This window comes from Dicentrarchus labrax, unplaced genomic scaffold (genome assembly GCF_905237075.1).
Source record: "Dicentrarchus labrax unplaced genomic scaffold, dlabrax2021, whole genome shotgun sequence".
Lineage (NCBI taxonomy): Eukaryota > Metazoa > Chordata > Actinopteri > Moronidae > Dicentrarchus > Dicentrarchus labrax.
In genome coordinates, this window is record NW_026136703.1 from 21,791,532 (window position 1) to 21,815,040 (window position 23,509).

At 41.0% G+C, this 23,509-nt stretch overlaps 2 protein-coding genes across 3 annotated transcripts; one reads left to right on the plus strand and one right to left on the minus strand.

Moving 5' to 3' along the window:
* Positions 1 to 6,985: 6,985 nt before the first annotated feature.
* psen1 (presenilin 1) lies at positions 6,986 to 18,979 on the minus strand. 2 transcript variants are annotated; one of them, XM_051396207.1, is made up of 11 exons: positions 18,829 to 18,979; positions 17,727 to 17,820; positions 15,653 to 15,975; positions 14,995 to 15,136; positions 13,487 to 13,554; positions 13,147 to 13,367; positions 11,679 to 11,777; positions 10,910 to 11,002; positions 10,621 to 10,794; positions 9,403 to 9,521; positions 6,986 to 9,215 (listed from the first exon to the last, which is right to left on the minus strand). In XM_051396207.1, exons 2-11 carry the CDS (start codon positions 17,760 to 17,762, stop codon positions 9,060 to 9,062), a joined length of 1,431 nt encoding a protein of 476 aa, XP_051252167.1. In that variant the 5' UTR covers positions 17,763 to 17,820; positions 18,829 to 18,979; the 3' UTR covers positions 6,986 to 9,059. The 2 variants fall into 2 exon arrangements, with proteins under 2 accessions (XP_051252167.1, XP_051252168.1); XM_051396208.1 differs by having other exon boundaries at positions 18,833 to 18,972.
* Positions 18,980 to 19,168: 189 nt separating this feature from the next.
* LOC127361514 (enhancer of rudimentary homolog) lies at positions 19,169 to 22,898 on the plus strand. The gene is made up of 4 exons (XM_051396210.1): positions 19,169 to 19,308; positions 20,062 to 20,149; positions 20,895 to 21,015; positions 22,581 to 22,898. Exons 1-4 carry the CDS (start codon positions 19,306 to 19,308, stop codon positions 22,681 to 22,683), a joined length of 315 nt encoding a protein of 104 aa, XP_051252170.1. The 5' UTR covers positions 19,169 to 19,305; the 3' UTR covers positions 22,684 to 22,898.
* The last annotated feature ends 611 nt before the right edge of the window (positions 22,899 to 23,509 follow it).

The following is a 23,509-nucleotide window of genomic DNA, read 5'->3' on the forward strand; positions in this document are numbered from 1 at the left end:
GGTCCACAGTGTAACATTTAGGATCTGTTGTCAGAAATGCAACATCATTTTCATTAGTGTACAATCACCTGAAAATAAGAATAATTGTGTTTTCGTTACTGTAAAATGAGTCGTTTTTTATTACAGAAGAAGTTGGTCCTCTTTCACAGAGGTCGCCATGTTTAACCGCCATGTTTCTACAGTCGCCCAGAAGGGACAAAACACTGTCTCAAGATCAGGGCCTTTCACGTTTGTTGCAAGTTTCACATCCACAATAGTTTCTCCTAAATACTTGGAACAGGACGGCGAGGCGTCTTTAACTCCACACCACCAATTTCATTATTTTGTTTTTCATTTTTAAACTTGTAGTCCTCAACTGATGCTGACTCAAGTGACATCACTTGAGGCAATTTATCAGATTTCGTGCAGCTCCCTCTGGAGCCACAGAAGGCTTTATACAACTCTTTTCTCATATACTACTATACTATACATACAGTATGTATATATATATATACTATGTAGTCCCCAACACTTGTAAACAGACTTTGATATACAGCAAAATGCTAACAGCATGCTAACATTAGCACAAAACACAAAGTCCAACTGAGGCTGGTTTGTTTTGCAGGTATTTGTCCAGAAGACAAGTACTGGACAAGTTAAACATTTACCTGATGATGGCATCAGATGGAAAATATCTATACCTTTTTCCAAGCAGCCATTTTGACATGAAATAGCAGGATAATCCCAGGTGTTACTGATGATGCTAATTAAGGTTCTTCTGCTGCTATTGTGCATGTTGGCTCACTGGAAAGGACCTGCTACACTAACGCAACCTTAATTAGTATCATTGGTAACACATGTGATTAACTTACTATTTAATGTCAAAAGAGATATTTCAATAAAGAACCAACATGTCAACTTCATCACCAAAGTACTGTAGTTCATCCTCTGGGGGCCACGATGTCTGTACAAAGTGAGAAAATCCATCCACAAGTTGCAGTGATGTTTCAGTCTGAACCAAAGTGGTAAACTGATGGACAGACACTGTAACACCCAGAGCCATGCTGTCAGAGGGGCTAAAAATAACCAGAATAATTACAAAATCAAAAAGATTTTCCCATTTAAATGTTTTGTCTTTTCTTCTGACCATATTAAAACCCAATTAGTAGACGCCTCCCTTTACCACAAACTGGGCGTGCACATTTGATGAAGGTGGCAAATGATGGAAATTACTATAAAGCATTGTTATTACACCAAAATAAGGGAATATTTGTTATATGGGATATGTATGAACAAATAAATAGTTTGTCTGTTTGCCAAAAAAGTTATTTACAGACAGAAAAAGTTACTTATGTTTGGGGTCTAACTCGTATGTACAAAACTCTTAAAAAACTCCAGTTACAGAAATTTAAAACCACTCATTTGGGTTTCGGGAGCACAAAAAAGAACTTCCAACGCCAATCACTGTATTTAACTATATGTTACAGTTCTGTCTCTGTCTCTGAGACAGACTTTTTAAAACATGTCATCAGTTTAAAATTGTGTTTATAAGAAATTCTCAAAAAATAAGTATCAAGATAATAAAACGCTGTTGTGTATTTTGAACTGTGGAAGAGGTCCTGTAGTCTCCAGAACCTCAAACAGAACATTAGGGTTAATTAAATCAGCCCCTGAAGTTAATCTCAAATAAACAATAACACAAAGGCTCTTAGAGGAATCTGACAGTTTAATTGCTGTATCACCCAGAACATGTTAAAATTGCATCCAAGCAACATGGAAAAGTGATTATTTTTGGTTTTAAAGAGGAAACCGCCTCGGCCACTACCAAAGCTGTGTTTAAACTTCTGCCAGTATATGTTTTAAAAAAAAAAAAAAATGATACCCCCACACCTCCTGTCCTCGCTCCTCTCCTCTCCTCTCTCCTCTCTCCTCTCGTTTGGAGGTGAGGTTTTTTTCTAAACATCCCAACAACCCACTTTGCACTTTGGGTTGCCTTGGGTATGAAATGTGCTATATAAACCCAGTTATGTAGTTGTGGGCTGATGTAAAAATACATCTTGGGTGTATTGTGTACTTCTTAAGCTAACTTTCTACTGTTTACACGTTTGATGGTATTTTTTTTGTATTTTTATTGGTTTCTTTTTTGGCCAATGATCCATTCAGAGAGGATGTGTGGAACAGCTAGAGAGGGGGGGCATTGTTTTCTTCACATGTGAATAAACCAAAGAAAAACAGATTTAACTCCCCAGAAAGCGCTCAAGCCACATGTTTGTTTATCTGATTACACTGAAGGATCATTTTCCATGTTTAGGCCAGACTGAATGACTCACAGGCTTTAGTCTAAATGTTTAAAATCAAAGCGCTTCACAGGTAAACCATAGGTTTTCTAAAGGGAAGGAAACTAGGCGTCTGCTCGGCCTTAAGTTGGTTGAAACGCCACTTAAGTTCAATGGACCATCAAGCATAAATTGAGTACCTTCTGCAGTCTCATCTTAACCTTCACATAGAAAAAAAAATCTTTGCCATTTATTTAAAGCTCCTGAAAAGCATCATGTCCATCCAGTTTCTCCAAACAGCTTGTGCAGCATAATGCAAGTAGTTATTTTCTGTACTGTCCCTTGTGCACTCCAGTACTCCAATGTAAAAGTAGTAAAACCACACTGTAAAAATAGACGATTACAAGTCAAAGTCCTGTGTTGAAATTGTTGGTAAAATGTATCAAAATGAAACATACTTATGCAGAAATATCATATAATATTATTATATCACTATTATTGATGCATTAACGTGAAAGCAGCATTTAATTGTAGAATTTTTGAATATTTCAAATACTTTTGGGCAGTTTTTTAGCACATTTTATCAAATGTTGGCATGTTTCATATGTTGAATCTTAATTTGTAAAGTAGATAAATGTAATGGAGTACAATATTTACCTGTGAACTATAGTGGATTAAAGTGGCATCATATGGAAATACTTCTTCAGTTTCTCAGTAAATCACAGCTAAACTTTGAGGTGAGGTTATTTTGTTTCTAAGGTCAAGAAAAAACCTTGAACCATGAACTATTAAACCTAAATGAACAAGATCTGAAACAATTCCTCTTGATAACTGAAACTCCATCTGCATCTGATACGACCAAAAGCTCCAGAGCTGCTACTAAATGGACTTTCAGGTGCGACGTGCAGGACTCAACCCTTCATCCAATTATTCCTCCAAGGAGAGCAGGTTGTGTGATCTCATTTGTTTCTTAATTAATCTGTTGTCGATGACCAAATATGGACTGACTTAACACTTCTTCCAGCAGGAAGACACCTGTTTACTTTGGTTACCTAATTACCTTTCCTCTATCGCCACCATCAGGGCAGACCTGTTCTTCATTGACGAGTGCATCTTCTGACCCATCACTCACAAACACACAGTGTCGTATTGCAATGTTACGCCGTCCACCTGTAATCAGTTTATTGATGTGCATTCATTTCCTGTAGTTGTTGAGGTTGGAAATAATTTGACTTGTTCCCGACCTGCAGGTTTGGACCACCCAGTGCGTCCCAGGATAATTCTGAGGGGTCAAAAAATTATTAAAAAATAAAAAATCTTTATTTCTGTAGCACAAAACTGTTTACTTTTTCTTACTTTTGTCCAGTTTTGGCTTTTTTCTTTCTCATTCTCACTTCTTCATGTCTCCAAAAATCCCTCCAAATCAAACAATCCAAGATGGAAGAATCTTTTCTCTTTGGTTGAGTTGCAAATCACAAAGTTGTACATGATGCCTTCAGCTGAGGATTTAAACATACTGAACATCAGCAGTACTTTATTGGTGGTATACATTAATAACACATTCACCCACATTTGCTTCTTGCTTTTCTGTTTTTCTACGTCCTGTGACCCTGTGTGGAGGGAGGCGCCTTCACGTCCCACAAGGTTGAGGGCAGGAAGGGATAATCAGGTATATTTAACACTTTGACTTTACAGAGACCAAACGCAGGTGACCACCCACTTCTTCTGGCCACTGAACGACTAAAAATAACATCCAGGGCCTGTCACCAAATAAAACCTTTACAGGGGCAGCGCAGCATAGCTTCCAGGCCATGTTCTTGTTTTAATTATAGAAACCTAATGAGCCCAATGTCTTTTGCACAATCTTTGCCCACTTTTGGAAAAACCCTCTCCCTTGTTCAACCAGATTCCACATTTTCCACATCCACATTTCTTAGAGACCTCCAGTTTTGATTCCTGGTCATTAAGTCTAGCCATGGTTTTAAAAGGAGCCCTAAGCCACAGGATTTAAGCTAACATTCAAATTACTAAGCTTTGCATCCATGCCCTAAAATGTACACATATGCAGACAGAAAAAAAACACACTTTCTATATGTTAAAGAAAACATCTGTGCCCAGTCTAGCCCTCATGCCCACCCAGTATTTAGAAATCTTCTGCAACAAGCTGGTTTTCCCATCCGCCTTGTCCAGTCTTGTTCTCCTCCAGGATTCTGGTTTCACTGCACCTGGGTCCACCTACAGTCATGTTTCTCCTTCCTCCTCGGGGGCCTTCAGAGCTGCCGGCTGAGCTTCTGCGCCTGCCTCTCCTTCGCATTAAAGGCATATTTTGTGTCCTGTAGCTGGTCTATAATCTCCTTGGCTTCCTTCATCTCCACAGCAAGCTGGTTGTACTTCTCCACCAGCTCCTGGTTCTCCCTCCGGAGCTCCACCACCAGCTGGCTCAGCTCCTCGCTCTGCCTCCCGCAGTGCATCTTGAGCTGCTCCATCTCCGAGAGCGTCTCCTCCATGCGCTTCACCAGGCCCTCCAGCTTGTCCTTAGACATCTCTGAAGTTGGTTGATTCACCTTTGCAGGGTTTTTGTTCTTTGCGGCAGAGCTTTGTGTCCTTTGTCCTGCGCTGTGGAGTGTCTGTGCTTGTTGCTTGTCTGCAGTGATTATTGAAGTCTTAATATCCCTCTCTGCACACTAATCCCCTTAGCAGAGCTATCCTGGGAAACCTCTAATGCACATAAGTGTGACACACAGCCACAATGTCTCCTGCTTAAGTCCCCTCCATACAGAGGACGAAAGTGATTGGCAGATTACCTCAATTCACGCTATAGTCTAGTAGTGAACAAGCTTAAAGCTCTACAAAGAAATGTGACGTCTAATTTAACATCTGCAAGGAGAGAAACAAAACAGAAACAGAAGATTCAAATTTCTTTCAATGGGGATTCTTCATCACCGGGAAAAGTCTTGAAGGAGGTTTAATCTTTTCTGGGAAAGCAGCCCAAACAGCTTCAAGTGCATGGTGTAACCTAATCTGAACATAACAGGTGTCTGGAATAGATGCTAGAGAAGCCTTATGGAATTAACTCTGTAGTCGTTCACCAGCCGAGCTGCAGGACTCACATGCCAGAATGAGGCCTTGCTGAGGGCTTGTTAGGTAAGTCACAGTATGAGGCTAAACATTCTGGGTAAACTGCCATACTGTGCCACTGTCCCGACCAGCAAGGCCAAACGGTCCCCATGGTGACAGCTAATGCGTCCAGCGCTCCAGGCGACGTGCCAACTGCGCCTGTCAGCCAGTTGGCATAGGGGGATGGCGAGCGCGGGATGCCAGTGTACCAGCACGCCGAGGAATTTCCACAATGTTCCCACCGTCTGCAGAAAATGCTGTGCGTCAATTCCCCGGGCGGGTTTGTCCACTGGGAATCAGACAACAGCGTTTCGTAACTGCGTTGAAGTAAAAAAGCAGCTCCAGGGGTGTTACCCCCTGACCTTTGACCCCTGTGTGAAGGCGGCGAATGAAAAGAGAGATCAGGGCGGTTTTACAGAAATACACACACAATAGAGCCTTATCTGTTGTTCGGTGTTGTGTCAACTACGCAGAGGTGGAATGTAACTAAATTAATTTACTCAAGTGCTGTACTTAAGTACAATTGTGAGGTACTTGTACTTGAGTATTTCCATTTTCTGCTCTTTCACACTTCTACTCCACTACATTTCAGAGGCACATTTTGTATTTGTAGATTAAAGTACCAAACTGTATAAAATAAGCTCCATCTGCAACATTAGAATGCTTTTTACTAGTTAATGCATCAGTGGTAATAACCTAATAATCTAATAATCTAACACTAGCAGCCCCTCACTCAGCTGCATAATAATGCATTATAATTTTGATACTAGCCTATGTTGCTGATAATATCTACATACTTTTACCTAAAGGACCAGTGTGTAGGATATAGTGCCATCTAGCACTGAGGTAAAGTTGCAGATTGCAACCATCTGAATAATTCTCAGCCCTCCAAGTGTTTAGGAAAACTACGGTTGCCCTGAAACTTGCATAAAAGAGAAGGCCCTAAAACAGCTCATTTGAAAACAAACATAACTATGAATATTATATTCCATTTCTGCCAACAGATTCCCCAAAATGTTACACACTGGACCTTGAAGAAGAGTTTTGAATGCAGACGTTGCACTTGTAATGGAGTACTTTTACACTGTTCTACTGGTCCTTGAACTTAAGTAAAGGATCTAAAAACGTCTTCCACCACTGATCCAAATGATAAATTGCTAGGACGGACATGCGTGACCAAGAATGTTCTTTAAGAGAATTACCTCTGCATTATTTATGTCTGCAACCATGCAATCTAGTAATAGTATAGCATTTATTTTAGCACATAGTTTGTGAAAATCCTTAAGAGAGAGTTAGTAAAGTTTGAAAAATATTAATTGAAATGTATTTGTGTATTGCAGTTGGTGTTCACTCCTTTCATTGATTTCCTGCAGCGCTGTACCACTGAACTGTGAACGGGGTTACATTGCGCTCTCCTAGTACTGGACACACCCATATTTTGATTTACAGTTAAACTGAGTTAAAGCCCCACACAGTCACCACCACCACCAGCACCACCACCACCAGCACCACAAGTGCTATATTGTGGTCCACACTGGTTGCACACACTGAGAAAAATACAAATGAGAGACTTGAGAATCGGTCAGCCTCAAACAAAGCAAACAAAAACAAGAGCATTTTAAGTTTCTTTATTTATTAAAAAACAAAATCTGAATTGAATAACCTTGCATAACACACATATGCATGTGAAGGACAGAAAAAAAGCCAGTCACCCAACATATTCCCTAAAAATAAAAAGGGAAAGAAACAAAAAAAGACTCAGAACAAATATTACTTTATTGTTCCCTCTTGGTTTCTTCTCTGCAAGCATGAATCTTGAGTGCAACGACAACAAAAGAGCAATCAGTGCGGCTCGGCCTCCTCCATCAGTCTGCATTGTCTCACATATGACGAAGCAGAGTTTGGGTTCTTACACATCTCAGGATTTCATTCAAGATCATTATTTCTTTTGACCTTGATTTAAAGTTTTTGGTTTGTTTTTAAACTTGATTAAAATAGCCAGTTAAGCAAATAAGGCTCGGGTAAACCGGAGATTATGTTTCCCAAAAAAAGAAATCACAAATTCAAGTATCAGATTAAACTAAATCTACAACTCCCTCAATGCACACACAGACTTTCTGTCAAAGCTTTTTGTTTTCACACTATCACCTCAGATTTTTCTTGATCTGTGTAGGAACCCTGTTCACATTTACCCCCATGATTCAAAAAGTACAAAGTTTCTCTTCTGCATATCTTGGAAAAAAAACCACAACAGTATCTGTGTATAGTTGAAATAATTAGTTTGATGTAGCATAGTTCCAGACAGCACCAGGCGAGCGTCATGAGGGCAGCTATAGCCTAAAGGTTCAGAGTTTGTGACCAGATGATCACAGGTTACAATCCCTGGACAGGTTGGGAAAAAAAAAAAAAAAAACAAAATCAAATCTCAGTCAGGGAAGAGAATGAAAAGCACATTTCTGTCCCACAATAACAATAACTACTACTGAAATGCCCTTGAGCAAGGCACTGAACCTCCAACCGCTCCAGCAGAACTGCTCAGTGGCTGACAGTACGTGACTGACATGGCAGGCAAGTCTCAGGTGTGAGTGTGTCAGTGTGTGTGTGTGTGTGTGTGTGTGTGAGAACTTTCCTCCCTCTGCAGGCTACGAATTCAAAATGTGATTTAAGGTAAAAAAAAAAAAATTAACGCTGGAAAAACATGGTGAAATCTCTGATGAGTCAGTGTCATAATAATACTCATATTTTAATTCTACAGACAATAAATTCTTCCACTCACCCACCCCCCCCCCCCCCCCCCGTGGGAAAGATTCACGTGTTTAAGACATCCTGTTTGGTGTCGATCTTTCTGGGTGTAAATCGCTCCAGCTTCAGAGCTTTGGTTTTAGTGTCTAAAGTGGAAAAAAACACAACCCACATTAACCATTCTTAACAGCGGTGAGGAAAGCACGTCTGGTGACTGACAGCTCAAACACAATCAAACTACACATTTACCAATCTATTATCAATATCATCACAGAGTGTCCATTAGTTCGATGAAGGCTTTTCTTTAAATCTTGGATTTAGTTTAGGGGTGAGGGGGGGCGGGGGCGTGGCAGCTCATGAGTCGTAAAAATGAAGACGACTGATCGAAGTCTTTGAAGGAAGATTTCAGGAAACCGTCCCTTCGCTCAACAGCTACCGGCAGAGGTGTCCCTGAGCAAGGCACCTACTGTAGAACCCCCGGTTGGAGAAGACTGTGGTTGTACTGGGCCGCTCCCAGCTATGAATGTGTGTGGATGACAAGCAGGGCGCTGCTGAAAAGGAGCAGGCGGAGCTCTTGTAAAGCCTCCCTGGATAAATAAAAGGTCAGATATTCCCACTAACTTCTCTCAGTTTGGATGGAGCCTGAGACTGGTGATCGACAATTTGAAGATGAGTTCCCAAGTCGAGCTAGAAATGTCACTTCTTGGTTTAAAACGGAAATAAAATATTTAAGAACAGCTGTAGTGGGGAATACCCTCCCTTGGCGCCGGAAAAAGAAAGGCAGAACAAAAACAACTTGTGTCCCGTCATCATGAGTTCTTAGGAGAGGATGTGGAGGCGGGAAGGGGCCCCTGCATCACCCTTTGTTCCCCGGCTGTTAAGGGACCGCTCTCGTGTTGTTGGCCGGAGGGCTATGTGGGTGAGGGTTATCAGGGCAGCGTCCTGCTAAATGTAGAATTGGTGTAGCGCCAGCTTGTCCATGAAGGGCTGTACCAAGTTGTCTGTGGCGAAGTAGAAGACCAGGCCGAAAAAAATAGAGATGGGTAGAGCGGGCAGAGCTTTCTTGAAGATGGCGAGGAGGAGCAGGGTCAGACACAGGCCCTGCGGGGGCACAGACAAAATAAAACACAAGTTTATGTACCAAACAAAATCAGCCCTGAGGGGGGAAAAAGAACTGTTATACAATCACGTGGTTCACATAAAGTGGGTTAGGTATTGTGCTGAGAGACAGAGATGAGGTTGGGGTGACTCGAGCATGACACCAAAATAAGTAGCTGTGGTCACTCACAATGAGGATGGCTACGAAGCAGGCGAGCGTGGTGTTCCAGTCACCGCTGGCTGTGGCCGAGGCCTTTCCCACCAGCATGCTGTAGAAGATGAAGTCTCCGAGGCCCAGCTTGACGCCCCCTGAAAACACAGGAGGACACCACATTCAGGGTGGAGTCAATTCGAACACGAAATCCGCTTCAGCCACACGCCCTCCAACCCCCATAGAAATCTTTTCTGAGCTGTAATTACTGTACAAACAAGAGCTCCGACCCCATATTTACCGAAGCTTTATGTTGAAAATGAGCGCAGGCCCCCCCGAAAAGTGCGGACATGAAACCTAGCAATTGCCATGAATAATCGCTTCCTAATCTGCTCTGACTAAAAACAGTCGGCAGCCAAACATGTAGGTCGTGTTCAAATACACACTAATTTCACAGAAAAGGGTACACATAAAAACATTCCCAAAATGTTTTATATGTTCGGAGAAGAGGGAACTGAAAGATGATGATTACACACTGAGAGGAAGCAATCTGGGAATTCACGAGTTAGAATTACAGAGCTACAGAGTACATATAATACATTGTAGGACAGACAGACAGCTGTATATGAAAGATAAAAGCTTCCGTTAAGACAATAAAATATTAAAGCTGCTATAATCCATATTTCTATATGAACAATTGATCAAATGATGTGTAGTTAGAACCCAGAATCTGCAGTTTCTCTCAGCTCTACGAAGCGTTTCAGTTCATTTAACTCATTGTTTGGCTTTTACAGCTCGCACCTTTTCTGTTTTGGTTCACTCTCACCGCGCTCATCAGCAGGCTCTAAAACCTGTAATTAAGCAACTAAGATCTTTCCTCATACAAAGGGAGGCATCTGTCTGGTTCTGTGCCGAGCTATTTAATAAGTCATACAATAGACAGCAGAAATGAATTTTTCATTATCCATTCCTCTGTGGATTGTGGTTAGGAGAGAGTCATTTACTGTAATGTAACTAAATGGAAGGCCCAAACAAATGATCACAGGGATAATTCACTCCATCAGAGAGATCTGTCATAACCTGAGGCATATTAAAGCATTAGGGTTTATGCTGGGCAACTGCACAGGCTCTCAAGCTTCACCGACAACAATAATAAAAGCCTTCTTCAGTGTTCAGAATAGTGCACCTGTAAAACCCCTCAACACACACTCTTCTAAACACCAGGATACAACTGTCTACTCGGCTGTCTGCACTCACTCTCCTCGTCGTCGTCTTCAACCGGAGGACGAGCGGAGGGCAACTCCTGGATCTCCCGTCTGGTCTGATCGGTGGACTGGAGCGGCCCCAGCTGGTGCTGCTGCTGGTTGACCCAGGTGGAGGAGAAGCCTCCGTCGTCCTGTGACAGAGTGGAGGGAGCCGGGGACGCCACGGCTGCAGACGAGTGAAAACAGGCAGACTAAACAACAAGCGCACTGTTTGAAGGGTAACCACTAGATTAAACATCACTCAATCACTTGGAGCAAACACTTCTGACCGCCCCGCTCACCTTCTGGAGCCTCTTGTTGAGGTGATGCTGCTTCTGTCGAGTTCCTTTTCGGCCTGTCAGTGTCGGCCATGTTGACGAGCCACACCATTGTAGCTGGGGAAGGAGTCAGAGAGTCAAAATATTAAGGTGTCAAGATTTGTGTCCAATCCAAGATAAAATAGAAATTTAAATGCCTTAAAATGTGGATTCTTTGAAGATTTTGATGTGTATTTTCTATGCTGTAGTACTAAAAGGAGTTAAATGGGGAGCTGAAACAGAAGCACTGAACTAAGTTTAAGTGGCAGTTTAAGTTAGATTAAATTAATGGATGCACCAGAAGTTTAAGGGACGACAGTTTAAGTAAAAAGTGCTGAAAAAAAGTTTACATTTCAGTTGATTTGTGAGCACTGAAAGGAGCTGAAGAGCCAGTTGAAGTGAAAGTGCTGAGAGACAAAGTTTCGTTAAAGTGAATGTGCTGAAAAGGGTTTAAGAGTCATTTAAAGTAATAATTCTAAAAGGGGCTGAAGTCAAAGCACTAAAAATAGATTTAGTGTCACTTTAAGAAGTACAGAAAAGAAGTCAGATTTGAAGCACAAGTTGATGTAGAACTTGTAGACAATTTTTAGCACTGAAAAAAGTTAAAAGAAAGGCCTGACTGAATGTTTAAATGACCATTAAGGTGGCATATATCTAAAGCATGTAATAGAATAATAGATTTATCTGCAATTCCTTTTGAAACTGGTTGTTTTATTACAACAAAAAGTATGCTTATAATCAGTGTCTGTCTTACAAGAGTAGATGAGAGCTGGAAAGATGGGTTCGTTCCTCTCCTGAGCCGTCTCCACCAGGATCCTCAGAGGCCCTTTGGGACAGAGCACCGCTAACAGATCTGAGAGAGGATAGAGGGAAGAAGAAAGAGGCCAGACAAGTGATGTTAGCCACCAAACAAAGGGCTCTGTGAAAGACCAAAAACAGCACCCTGACATGACATCTCTGATAACAAGAGGCAGAGACTAAAGTGAAAGTACACAGTTTCTGGCTCTGGGTGGTTATCACTGCAAAAAAAAATACAGAGCCCATTAACAGCCCCCAAAACACACATGCCAGTTAAAGGTTTCTTCTTGAAAGAGGAACTTAACAGAAACAAAAACTGTCACTGTCACACAAACCAGAAACTCCTGCAGTGAAACATATGTTGGATATACTCCATCTTTCTCCCTGATGGCCTGTGTGCATCTTCTTCGACAGAAGAGACAAAAATAGACAAAATAATTCAGAAACAAGCCGTTGATTTACACACCAGTGACAGCAACCTTAATGTGCCTTCAGGGTTCCACACAGACAAACACTTGCTCACAGTCATATAGTTTACTTCAGTTTTATGTCTCATTTTTTAACAATACAGGATGTGTCTCAGGTTCTCAAGATTACTGCAAGTCCGTTCCACTCTGCGTCTGGTGTGAACAGTTAGACTGACAAGGCCACGTCTGGTTAACCCCATTTAAAGTGAACTGTCCAGTTTCAAACAAAATATGCACCTACGTTTATGAAGGCAATCTGATTGAGGGGCTGAAATACAATTTTAAATAAAATCAGCACAACAGAGATTATTTCATTTAAATCAATTTCCAGGTGTTTCCCTGACTGGAACACTATATTCTATATTTATAGAATTCCCTGTATTCCAGGACGTGTGGGAAATCTTCCCTTTTATTGACCTATAAAGTCTTGTTTTGGCAAGTGTATAAATTATTTACTACTTGAACGGTAAGGAAGTAGCCAGAGTGCCTGTATGACTCATAGCTAATCTATCTCGACCCCTTTCAGGTGTGTCAAGAGAAAAATATCATCATTTTTTTGACAAATTGTGCAACCACGTTCTGCTCGCATGTTGGCAGTTTTAAGTTCAGCTTTCGACTTTGTCTACCCCCAGACTTCCTTTTCTCACAGATTTGTCTTTCAACACACGTCCTTCAATATTTTGTGTAAATGTTTCAGCTCTTGAGACACATCCTTCCTTTTAAGACGCCAATGATTTAACTTTAAAATAGTGTTTATGTTAAAAGTTTAGCTTCCTTTTTATGATTGTGCATAATGTTGTATTGAACACATTTTAAATTTTTCCCTTTTCTTCCTCAAGCACTAAAAAAGGAACCAGATGACTGAATGCTGGTGCACGAAATCTTCAAAGGTTGAGGAAAAGCTTCATCTTTCTTCCCTAAAAGTACACAGAGGTCAAGAGAGCGAGGAGGATTTACCGTAGACAGATATAACGGCTAATATGAGCCAGGCGGTCCACTCTGGCAGGTACTTGATGAAAACCAGGGCCATGAGGGCGCTGATCATGATGAGGTAGGCCTGCTGGAGCCGCAGCGGTCCTTTCCAGTGAATACACATCATGCCCACCACTCCGAAGTTCCAAATTATTAGCGCCAGAGTGAGGAAGTCCATGGCCACATTGTAGGTCTTAAAAACCTCTCTGGTGGACGGAGCAGAGACAGGACAGAAATACCAATCTGTCAGTGTAAAGGATTTGACAACATGACGCGTACGGGAACCATGGAAAATCAAGATAAAATGTTGAGGGGCGTGGCTTACTTGAGGTAGATGTAGGAGAAGAAGAACAGCAGGAGGAGGGAGGAGAGGAAGAGCCAGCCTTCAATCACCTGTGGAGGCAAAGATCAGAGTCGTGGGTTCAACGTACAACACTGTTTCCACAAATACATGTAAATACTTGTTGCTTACTAGTGTTTGTTTTAAACTACCTGGACGACCAGGCTGGGTGGGGTTACAACAGAGGACAAAACAATTTGTTGGAGTTTGGAAAATGTGAAAACCCATTATGTGCCCACCTGTCTGCTGCTTCAGCTGTTTGGTTTAAACAAGAGCTCAGTGAGTTTGAGATGTGAATCATTAAATATTTAAACAGCTATTATTTTAAAAGCCCCTACAGTGCATCTTTTGCCTGATTAACCTGCTCTCAGGACAGTGCAGATCTCGGTTTTACTGTGCTGCACCTCCTTAGGCAGAAACACTTAAAACACACCTAATAACATTAGCAATAGCTCTGTTAGAATAATGTGTCCCTTTGAGCCATGACCGTGTGCCAGCATGCAGAAAGAACAGCAGAGAACAGGGGGTTGGGAACTGGCACACCTAAATGGAACAAAGCCATTTCAATAGTAGGTACACCTGCGCTCGGCAAGTCGAAAAGTCCCCTGTGAAAATGGGTCTATTAGTACATGGAGTCCAGCATAACTCCATCTAATAGGTCTAATGATGAAATGAAACACCGTGGCTGTGTTTGAAACCACTCCCTGCTCACATGTGTGCTTACTAGAGCAACTTTTTTTAATAATGTACCCTCTTTTCAAATATATTTTCCCGCAAAGACCCCATGACAAAACATTTTTGGTAGAAAAAACATACATAAAAAAGGTACAATACAACCCTGCACTAGCAGTTACTGATTTATTACAACAACAACCTTGTAACTGTAAAAGCACAAAGCCTTGAGAGGGCTGCAACTCACTGAGGTAAACCCTATTAAAGCATATTCTTCCTGACACTGACAGTCTTTTGTTGGCTCTTCCTTTCACTTCCTTCTCCGTGTTTTCAGTCGTATTGCTGCTACGCTTCAACCACGAATCAATTTTCTTGATTCTCATCTGTCGGTCAATACCAAAACTGTCTTCCCGCTCACAGTGAACAAACATCCTTGTGGTTGTTATTGTGTTTGTTGCTTCCAGCAGTTTAAGATTACACTGAAAAAGGGAATATTGAATAAAAATGTGGTTTACTGAACGGTTTTAAGAATTATGCATGACTGATATCTTTTAAAATAACATGAAACAATCTCACGTACCCCCTGCAGTACTCCAAAGTACCCCCATTTGAGAAACACTGTACTAGAACACTTGAATTAAACGGACCCATTGATATTGTAATAACAACACCTGTGCTTTCCCTACTATGACAAGTCATATATCTGCTGTGAAAAGCCTATTTAAACCTAGTGCAAGCAAACACTGTTATATTAGTCACCTCAGGTCTGCAGTGAATGGAATTACTGATGCATGTGTGATGTGGCATGTTGTAGCACGCACCTTGTAGCAGCGGTACTTGTACAACAGCACCAGCACCAAAGTCATGACGATGATCACAGTGATCATGATGGTGGCGTTCAGGATGGAGTTGAGGGCTCGCTGTCCTACCGTGTCTGTGTCTTCTGGGAACGGTGTGTAGATCCTGGGAGCGACATTTCAAGCACACGTCTTAGTCAAACAGCAAATAGAATATAATAAATACAACAAAGAAAAGAGGATTTTGTCTATCTCACGGTATCATAACATTTTAGATATTATTATTATTATTTTAGATATTTTTTCATATATTGTCTGTGTGAGGTGGCTTTCACTGTGGCTCTTATTACAGCTGATTACCCTCAGTGTTAGTGAGCTAAGCTTACTGCTATTTCAGGGCGTTAAATTGCTCTGGATAGGAGCTAAAGATTTAAAATGTTAGGTTTATGCGCCCTGAGCCAGATTCAGACTCTTACTTAATGATCTTATGCAATTACAGTACTATCTTGGTATTCAAACTATGTAGGTATCGTATACATATTGCATCAACTCCACCTAGTGGCACTGCAGCCTTGTTGCATCTCATTCAAACACCAGAGGTAATGAGCTCTGGAGCTGGCACAAGTCCGATCTCCCCCCCCCCGTCTACCGCAATCTGTCCGATAAGAGTCACAGCACTCACAATCTCTGCCCGTCGTTCTGGGTGTAGAAGCTGACAGACTTTATGGTTGCCACGACAACCACCATGCAGAGGGTCACGGGAACAAACAGCATGATGACGTGCTTGGCCCCGTATTTCAAGGTCAGCTCCTCGTCCTCGTCCTCCTCGGTCTCCACCACACGTGGAGCACGAGCGGCGGGGGGCTGCCCGTTCTGCTCCGGTCCACTGCCATTGCTACCTCCACCGTCGCCTCCTCCTGAGCCTCCTCTGGACCGCGCTCTGGTCACTGCAGCCTCCTGTGGCTGCTGGGTGGGTTCAGGGGCCACATTGGTCTCCTGTTGGTCCTTTGGGTATGGGAGAAGACTCACTTTAGTTTGTAAGTATGCTCAATGTACAAGAATTGGTACAATATTTGTGTAGGGATAGATTAAATATAATATTTCTATATAATAACACACCTTATATGTACATACAGACGAACAATGCACAACATGCAGACAGAGCAGAAACAGTAACAGGGATTTTCTCAGAATCAACAAGAACATGCCTGTTAATCAAATATTCCTCCTAGGTGTGGTTCAGTCAGTGGTTAACTATGAAAGATTTCAGGATATTCTGATGGAAGAGATCTGGTAAGATACAGTGTCTGTGTTCATTTCCTGTCACTCCCTACCATGAATTATCTCATAAAATGAAATATAAACATAAAAAAAGAAAATAGCAAGCAGCAATCATCTGTGAAATATGATGTTGGCACAATTTGCCATCTGCATGTAAGCAGTATTTGCAGTGCCAGCTTTTTTTGAAAAAGGCCCCAAACTCAAATTACACCTATTTCAATCTTGTCCATAAATTATATATTTTTTTTAAAACCATGTGAACTCGAGAAACCAGAGATTCCTTGAAAAACCAGACCCCATAATTTGCCACATAAATCAATCATTCCTCTCCGATGTCTCTGTAGAAGTTCTGGATCAACACAGATCAACAAGACCATCATAACATCAGATAAAACAGTCTTATTTGTTTCTACTGGCAATAAATTGGACAAACACTACAGCAAACAGTTATCAGGCTGACCCTGTGTTTGCATTTCAAAGCTTAAGTGGCACACTTACGCTCACTAGACCAGTTCCTCCAAGGATAACATTGCTGCGCTGCCTTCCCACTCACCCTGAGGAGCTATCCCGTCAGGACAAAATAAAAAAAAAAGGCAAATCGAGGAGACTGTGTGAACTAAAGCTGTCAGGCTGCCATGCGAGTCAAGACATGCGGCAGCACAGACATGAAGCAATCTCACCGGGGTACACACAGAAAATAAGTCAGGAGGCATCTCCAGAGACTGTTCTGCGTAGTGAAAGCTGCCACCGCTCTTAAAACAGGCCGCCTGACCTCAATGTGTGGTACAGTACACCGCATTGTTTCTCAGTCGTGGGAATAAGGCCGATGTTGGTCCCATGGACACAAGAGACGCAGCGATATAATTTACCGAATGTGTGCTGTATTAACCTTAGGGCTGTAATACTGTAACCACACTGACCTGACTCAGCTGTCTGACCTCATGGATTACATCATACTGGCCTGACTGAGCACAACACGCCGTTTAAGACATAAATTACATGTTTTGTGGTTCCACAAGACTGAGAAATACTGTTGTAATGTACATGCTCAGCTGTTACAGGGTAAATAAAAACATTTGTCGGGACTTATTAGGGTTATAAGTGGACTGCGACAGTAAAGGGGGACTTTGACTTCTTGATTGAACTAGGAAGGCCACACCTATATTTACAGTAAGAGCCAAATGCGGACAGCAAAGTAGCACGCTGACATTCACGATCCTAGTGTCTAACATCTTTCCTTATCAGAACACAACCACTCATAATCAGCATTTATTGTATGAAAGGCCAGAAAGAAACCAGAGTCACCAGACTCAAACTCCTCCACAGCGATGTCTCGGTCATCACTGACTTTGACACGGAAACACTGGGTCGCACAAAGTTAAAGCTGTTTGCTAATCAGTAGCCAGTACATCAGCACGGACAGAGAGAGACAGATAAAGTGTTGGAGTAGCCGCGACACATTCTTTCATACTGACCATATTGTTTTCAATATCCTCTGTATTGTTCGCCATGGTTGGCTCGTGGCTCGGGCAGACACTTGTCCTCACATGCAAACCAAATTCTTTTGCCCTGATGAAAGAGAATAGGAGACAATATTATGTTAGTGACAGAAAATGGGTGTGATGAAGGCAAATCAGCCACACGACATTGACTCAAATTGATGTGGTAAAGACAGATATGCTGTACGGATTGTAAAGATTTGATTTTAAAAACCCAGAAAACAGAGAGCGAGAGAGAGAGAGAGCATCTTATTCTGGAGGTTTTCTATAAAAGTTGTTGGAAATTAAATTGACAGACAGAAAAAAGGGGGCAGAAGTCTGTTGATAATAATCCATGTTAACCTGTCAATCATCAATCATGTTATTAGGATAGGACTTAATGCATACCCATACATTCATTACACATTACTAGTCACTGTAATGATTGCTTCTGTCCATATAAAGTGATCTCCTCCTTGAGTCACCCACTATAAAATTCCCTCTTTGTGTTTCCTTGCTGAACTTTTAGGAAATACCCACTGCTGAAGACTAATATTAGATTTGACTGAACTTTAAAAATGTACAGAACAAAGACTGTGGCTCTCCCAGCTCTTACAACAGAGTTACACACGGACTTAAATCTATAAATATATATAAAAAAAGGTAGACTTTAAAACATTGTGTGACTAACTGTGTTGATATGGTGCTTAAAATGGACCATTATGAATCAACCCGTGGACATTACAGAGACAAATACTGAATTAAAAGTCAGATTTTAATGCTTCCCTCCAATGGGAATGCTACGTTCACGTTACTGATTAAACGCCGGTAAATCAGAAACCAATACAACAGCTGATGGTTAAATGTGACTTCTCGCTCTCGTTAATTGCTAATTACTCAAAACACCAGTGAGTGGTATCGTTAATTATCCAACACAAACACACAAACACACACAGAGAGAGAGAGAAAGAGGGATTTTATCAAAGGCTAGTTAGCCAATAATGCCTTAACGGCGGAGCAGGCAGCGGCCGCGACATCACTGACACAGCTTCGATAGGTTATAGTTCCCGAACAGCGGGTGTGAAAGGATGAGACGTACCTACTGCGAACAATAGTTAGTTTCCTTGTTTTTTGTTTTGTTTTCGTTAAGGTGTTCCCAAGTATGTTTAAAGCCCGGGCACTTTCTCTCTTCTTTGTTGTTCCTGTCTTCGCGCTGAACTTCCGGTCGTTGGTGTTAAAAAAAAAAAAAAAAAAAAAGCTACTTCCTGCTCTCGCGCGTTCAGGATCAAAACGACGTTTTTATTTTTTTTTTTATTTATTTTTTTTTTTTACGCTATAATAATATAATTCATTTTTTTCATTGTTTTTATTTCTGTCCAGCAAATGTTAGTTTTTGTTTTTATTTTTAAAAAAACACCAACATCAGACTAAAATTAACGACACACCAGAACCGTTAGACGCTAAAACAGCGGAGGCGTTGTCGAGTTCTTCTTCCGGTGTCAAAGGTCGACTCGTCAGAGCTTCGAGAAGAGGCAAGGATCCAGGAAAAAAAAAAAAAAAAAACCTCCTTAAAAACATGGTTAGTACGTCGTGTTACAATAATCCGAGTGTATGTGTTTGTGTTTGAAGGTAGACAGTCACTAGGCAACGCAGTGTGTCACATTTCAGTAAAAAAAAACAAGGTGTTTTAATGAGGCTGCAGGCTTCTGTGCTAACGTTAGCATGTGGAGGAAGAGGAGGAGGAGGAGGAGGAGGAGGAGGAGGAAGGTACTTGAGCAGCTGCAGTGAAGCTCTCTGACTGACTCGGGACAAATACAGCGCAGATTTACTGCCTAACCAGCTCCTCAGTCAGCAGTGCTTTCCCGACGCTTAAAGTCAGTGTTGTCTAACGAAGCTAATGCACCTGAAGAGTCAGCTGTAGGCTCAGGTGTGTGCTCTGTCTTTGAGTCTTAAATCACAAAATATGTCGGAAAATACAGTTTGTGTGTGTTTAATGGCTGCATACTATTGTCGTACACAAACAGACGTGTTAACAGGACCACATTTCACTAATAAATTGGACTCCTCTTGACTATTATTCCTCTGTAAGACCTCAAACATCATGTTTCTTCCCCCCCCCCTCCATCATTAGTTAAATATCAGAGCTCAAAGCAATGTCTTTAAAATGAGTTAAAGCCTGTAAAAACCTCAACTTATTCAGTTCAAAAACAATATTAACGACACAAAAGCAAGGCTGCACATCTCGGGATAAATGAAGTATCTATCTATCTGCTTCAGACATCGAACTGAATATTCAAACCACAATCTTAACAACACGTGTCTGGTTTTTCAGTCCCACACCATCCTGCTGGTGCAGCCCACCAAGAGGCCAGAGGGAAGGACATACGCCGATTATGAGTCTGTGAACGAGTGTATGGAAGGTAAGCCGATGATGTGTTTGTGCCCTGTTGTAATGACGTACTGGTACACTCCTACAGCGACATGCGAAGACATTTCCACTCCTCTTTCGCTTACCTGTAGCTGTTCTCCCCCGCATCCTCCGGGACTTTGTTTAAATGTGATGGCAAAAAGGCCCCATGGGGTAAAAGTCACGATGGCAGTGTTATTGAGTTGAATCTGGGGACATTTCCATTTTAAAAAATTAAATCTAATTTGAGTCTGCATCGGTAAATATATAAGTTGTATCTGTTTATATTCACTGTTGACGTGTGTGCTGTTGGTCTGGGTAAGACAGCTACACTTATAAAGTACATAACAATAACAGTTATTTTAAACAAATATTGCGAACATGGTAGTATTTGAAAGATATTGGTGTCTCGCTGTAGAATTAGCTGTAAAGCACATGTAACATGAAAGATTAACCCAGACAGAAACTCAGAGAGTTACCAAATCGCAGAAAAAATGATAGGAAACACCTAGAGATGTAATTATTTGTTATACCCATTATAGATTCTTAAGTTGAAAACCCAAATAATGTTTATTTTGATATGATTAGACCATAATCTAGTGGGAAATATGGTTATAACTATATTTGTCAGACATTTAGTTGACAATATACAGTGCAAGTATAAGTATAATGTCTTTCTTTTGCATTGTATTTGTCTTTTTGTTTTTTTTCTCCAACTCATGTAGATGATTGTGTGTGTGTGTCTGTCTCCTGCGCAGGTGTGTGTAAGATGTACGAGGAACATTTAAAGAGAATGAATCCCAACAGTCCGTCCATAACGTACGACATCAGCCAGCTGTTTGACTTCATCGATGACCTGGCTGACCTCAGCTGTTTGGTGTAAGTTTGACGAGGAAACAAACTCATATTTTATGTATGTTGAAACATTTAGTGTCAAGAGGCGACTCTCGATCTGATCACTTTGGTTGCACTCTGCAAGTAAGTATAGTACAAATACCTAGCCTTCTGTTTGCACTTCCATATGGAGGATTCACTACGCTGAGTGCCGTCCCAAACCGGTTAGGGTTAGTGAGTGAGTGAGGAGTGGAAATGAATTTCACAGTCATCGAGTACTCTTAAAAAGGAGCAGACGTGCTGTAAAATGAAAAGTGAGATCTCTATACTAAATTAAATCTATGAATATAGGACTAATCTTTGTTCCACTGTCCTACTAAACTACTAAAATCAGAAAAATATTTTAGATGCATGCATAACTAAAATATATATATATATATATAAAACCTACACTGTTTGAGGTGGTTGCAGGGAAATGACACATGACAGCAAAGTGAGCTGCGTGTTTATCAGTATCCACGGTAACGGCTGCGTGCGTCCCACAGTTTACCTGTTTATTTACGGCCTCCCTCTAGAAGTGCCTCCAAAGCTGTGAGTGTGACTTCACGTGGAGTTACTCCTGAGCTGTTGGCCAGTTTGGGAAATAGCCAGAATCCACTCAAACCACAAGATGGTGGGAATCTGTAATTGGCATATAGAGTAGGGCTGCACAATTAATCGACATATTATGGCAGTATGGTGCAATATCCAAATCACAGAAGCTGCAGTTTTTCCAAACGTGTGGCACAACAGTATTATAATGAAGTACTGTAGTGCTGCAGAGACGCCCTGACCTACAAATCCTGTTCTCCAGATGGAAGAATACACATTTGTTTGGTACAGACCACAAAACATTTCATGTTTTCATAGTTTTTGTCAGTGAAAATTATGATACAGCACAACCTTAATACTTCTTCATGAAGCAACCATACAAAGACCTCTTCTGCGTTTTCTGACAGACATTTTGAGTTGACATGCGTGCATTAGGATAAAGCCCTTATTGTATAATTCATTTTTTAAGGGGGTCCCATTTTTATTGTCACAAAGGTTTGTTGTACATCTTCTTATATATATATATATATATATATATATATATATATATATATATATATATATATATATATATATATATATATATATATATATATATAGAAGATGTACAACAAACCCACATTGCTGCAAATATGCTGTAAGAGCAGATGAAACTTGCTCTGCCTGAAGCTCCCTCAATTCATCAATTCAATTTAGCATTTTTAAAAAATTTTTTTTTTTTGGGCGACTCAAGTGGGAGGTTCAAGCCCCCGTGTATACAAACAACCACTCTGCTGGAGTGCCCTTGAGCACAGCCATGGTGCTTTTGTTGCTCCCAGTAGCTGAACTTGACTCACCTTACCTTAAGGAAAAGGGCACGCAAACAGAGAACGGGAGAAGGAAAGTGTCTCAGTCGATTATTTCCTCAAAGAGAAAGTGTTGCCTGACCTACAGTGAATTACTATTCTGTGTGCAAATTACAAAAGAAAGAAGCCTGAGAGAACATTTGAACCTGAATGTAGTTTTTGGTGCCGCTTCAGGTATCGCGCCGACACACAGACGTACCAGCCGTACAACAAGGACTGGATCAAAGAGAAGATCTACGTGCTGCTTCGCCGTCAGGCCCAGCAGGCAGCAAAGTGAAGCCCCTGAGGAGGCGCAGGGTGATGGGTGGGGGGGGGGGGGGATCAATATCATTTTTCTTATCTTTAACTTGTGTTCGAACCATTTTGATTAAGCTGTTTTGAGAAGATTTTGACAAAGTTTTTAACGTTTTTTTTTTTTTTCTCATGGAGGGGTGGTGTGTTTTGTATTGTAATGTTTGACTTATTAATAAACATTTCCTTTCAATAATACAAGTTTCTGAAGAGTTTGTTTTCTCTCCTTGTGTCTTGTTTTGTCTACTTGTTCTTTCTTTTTTCCGTCCTTTCATTGGTTTCCTTTTTCTGCTTTTCTGTTTTCATATTTCCTGTTCTTTCACTCTTTCACTCGTTTTCTGTCTTGAACAGTTTGAAAAAAGTGTGACTTAAACATCAGTTTACAGTAGCTCACATGGTAACTTCCACTTTTTGGTAATGACATGTACTTTAATCTATTTAGTTCTTTCAAATAAAAGTCCTCTCCCTCTGAAAAATAATTAGTTTCCTGGACTTTTAAACTAGGTGGACCTAAAAGACATTTTCAGTTTCCTTTCTTTACTCTTGTAGCTTATTTCTCTGTTCTCCTTTTTTAAAACTTTATCCTTCACTCTTCCTGTTGGGCAATGAGCCTGCAGATATGTGATAATGGGGGTGTCACTTTGCTGTAGTGCATGTGGTAATTCCCTCCTTTTTCACTCCATACTGAGGCAAACAAGCCATCTCAAAATATTATGTTGTTCTTTTATCTGTGCTTTGGAACAAAATCTACAATTTTGCCTGGTGGGAATGAGAGTAAAAATAAAAAGGACATGTTTCTATTTTAGCTTTCA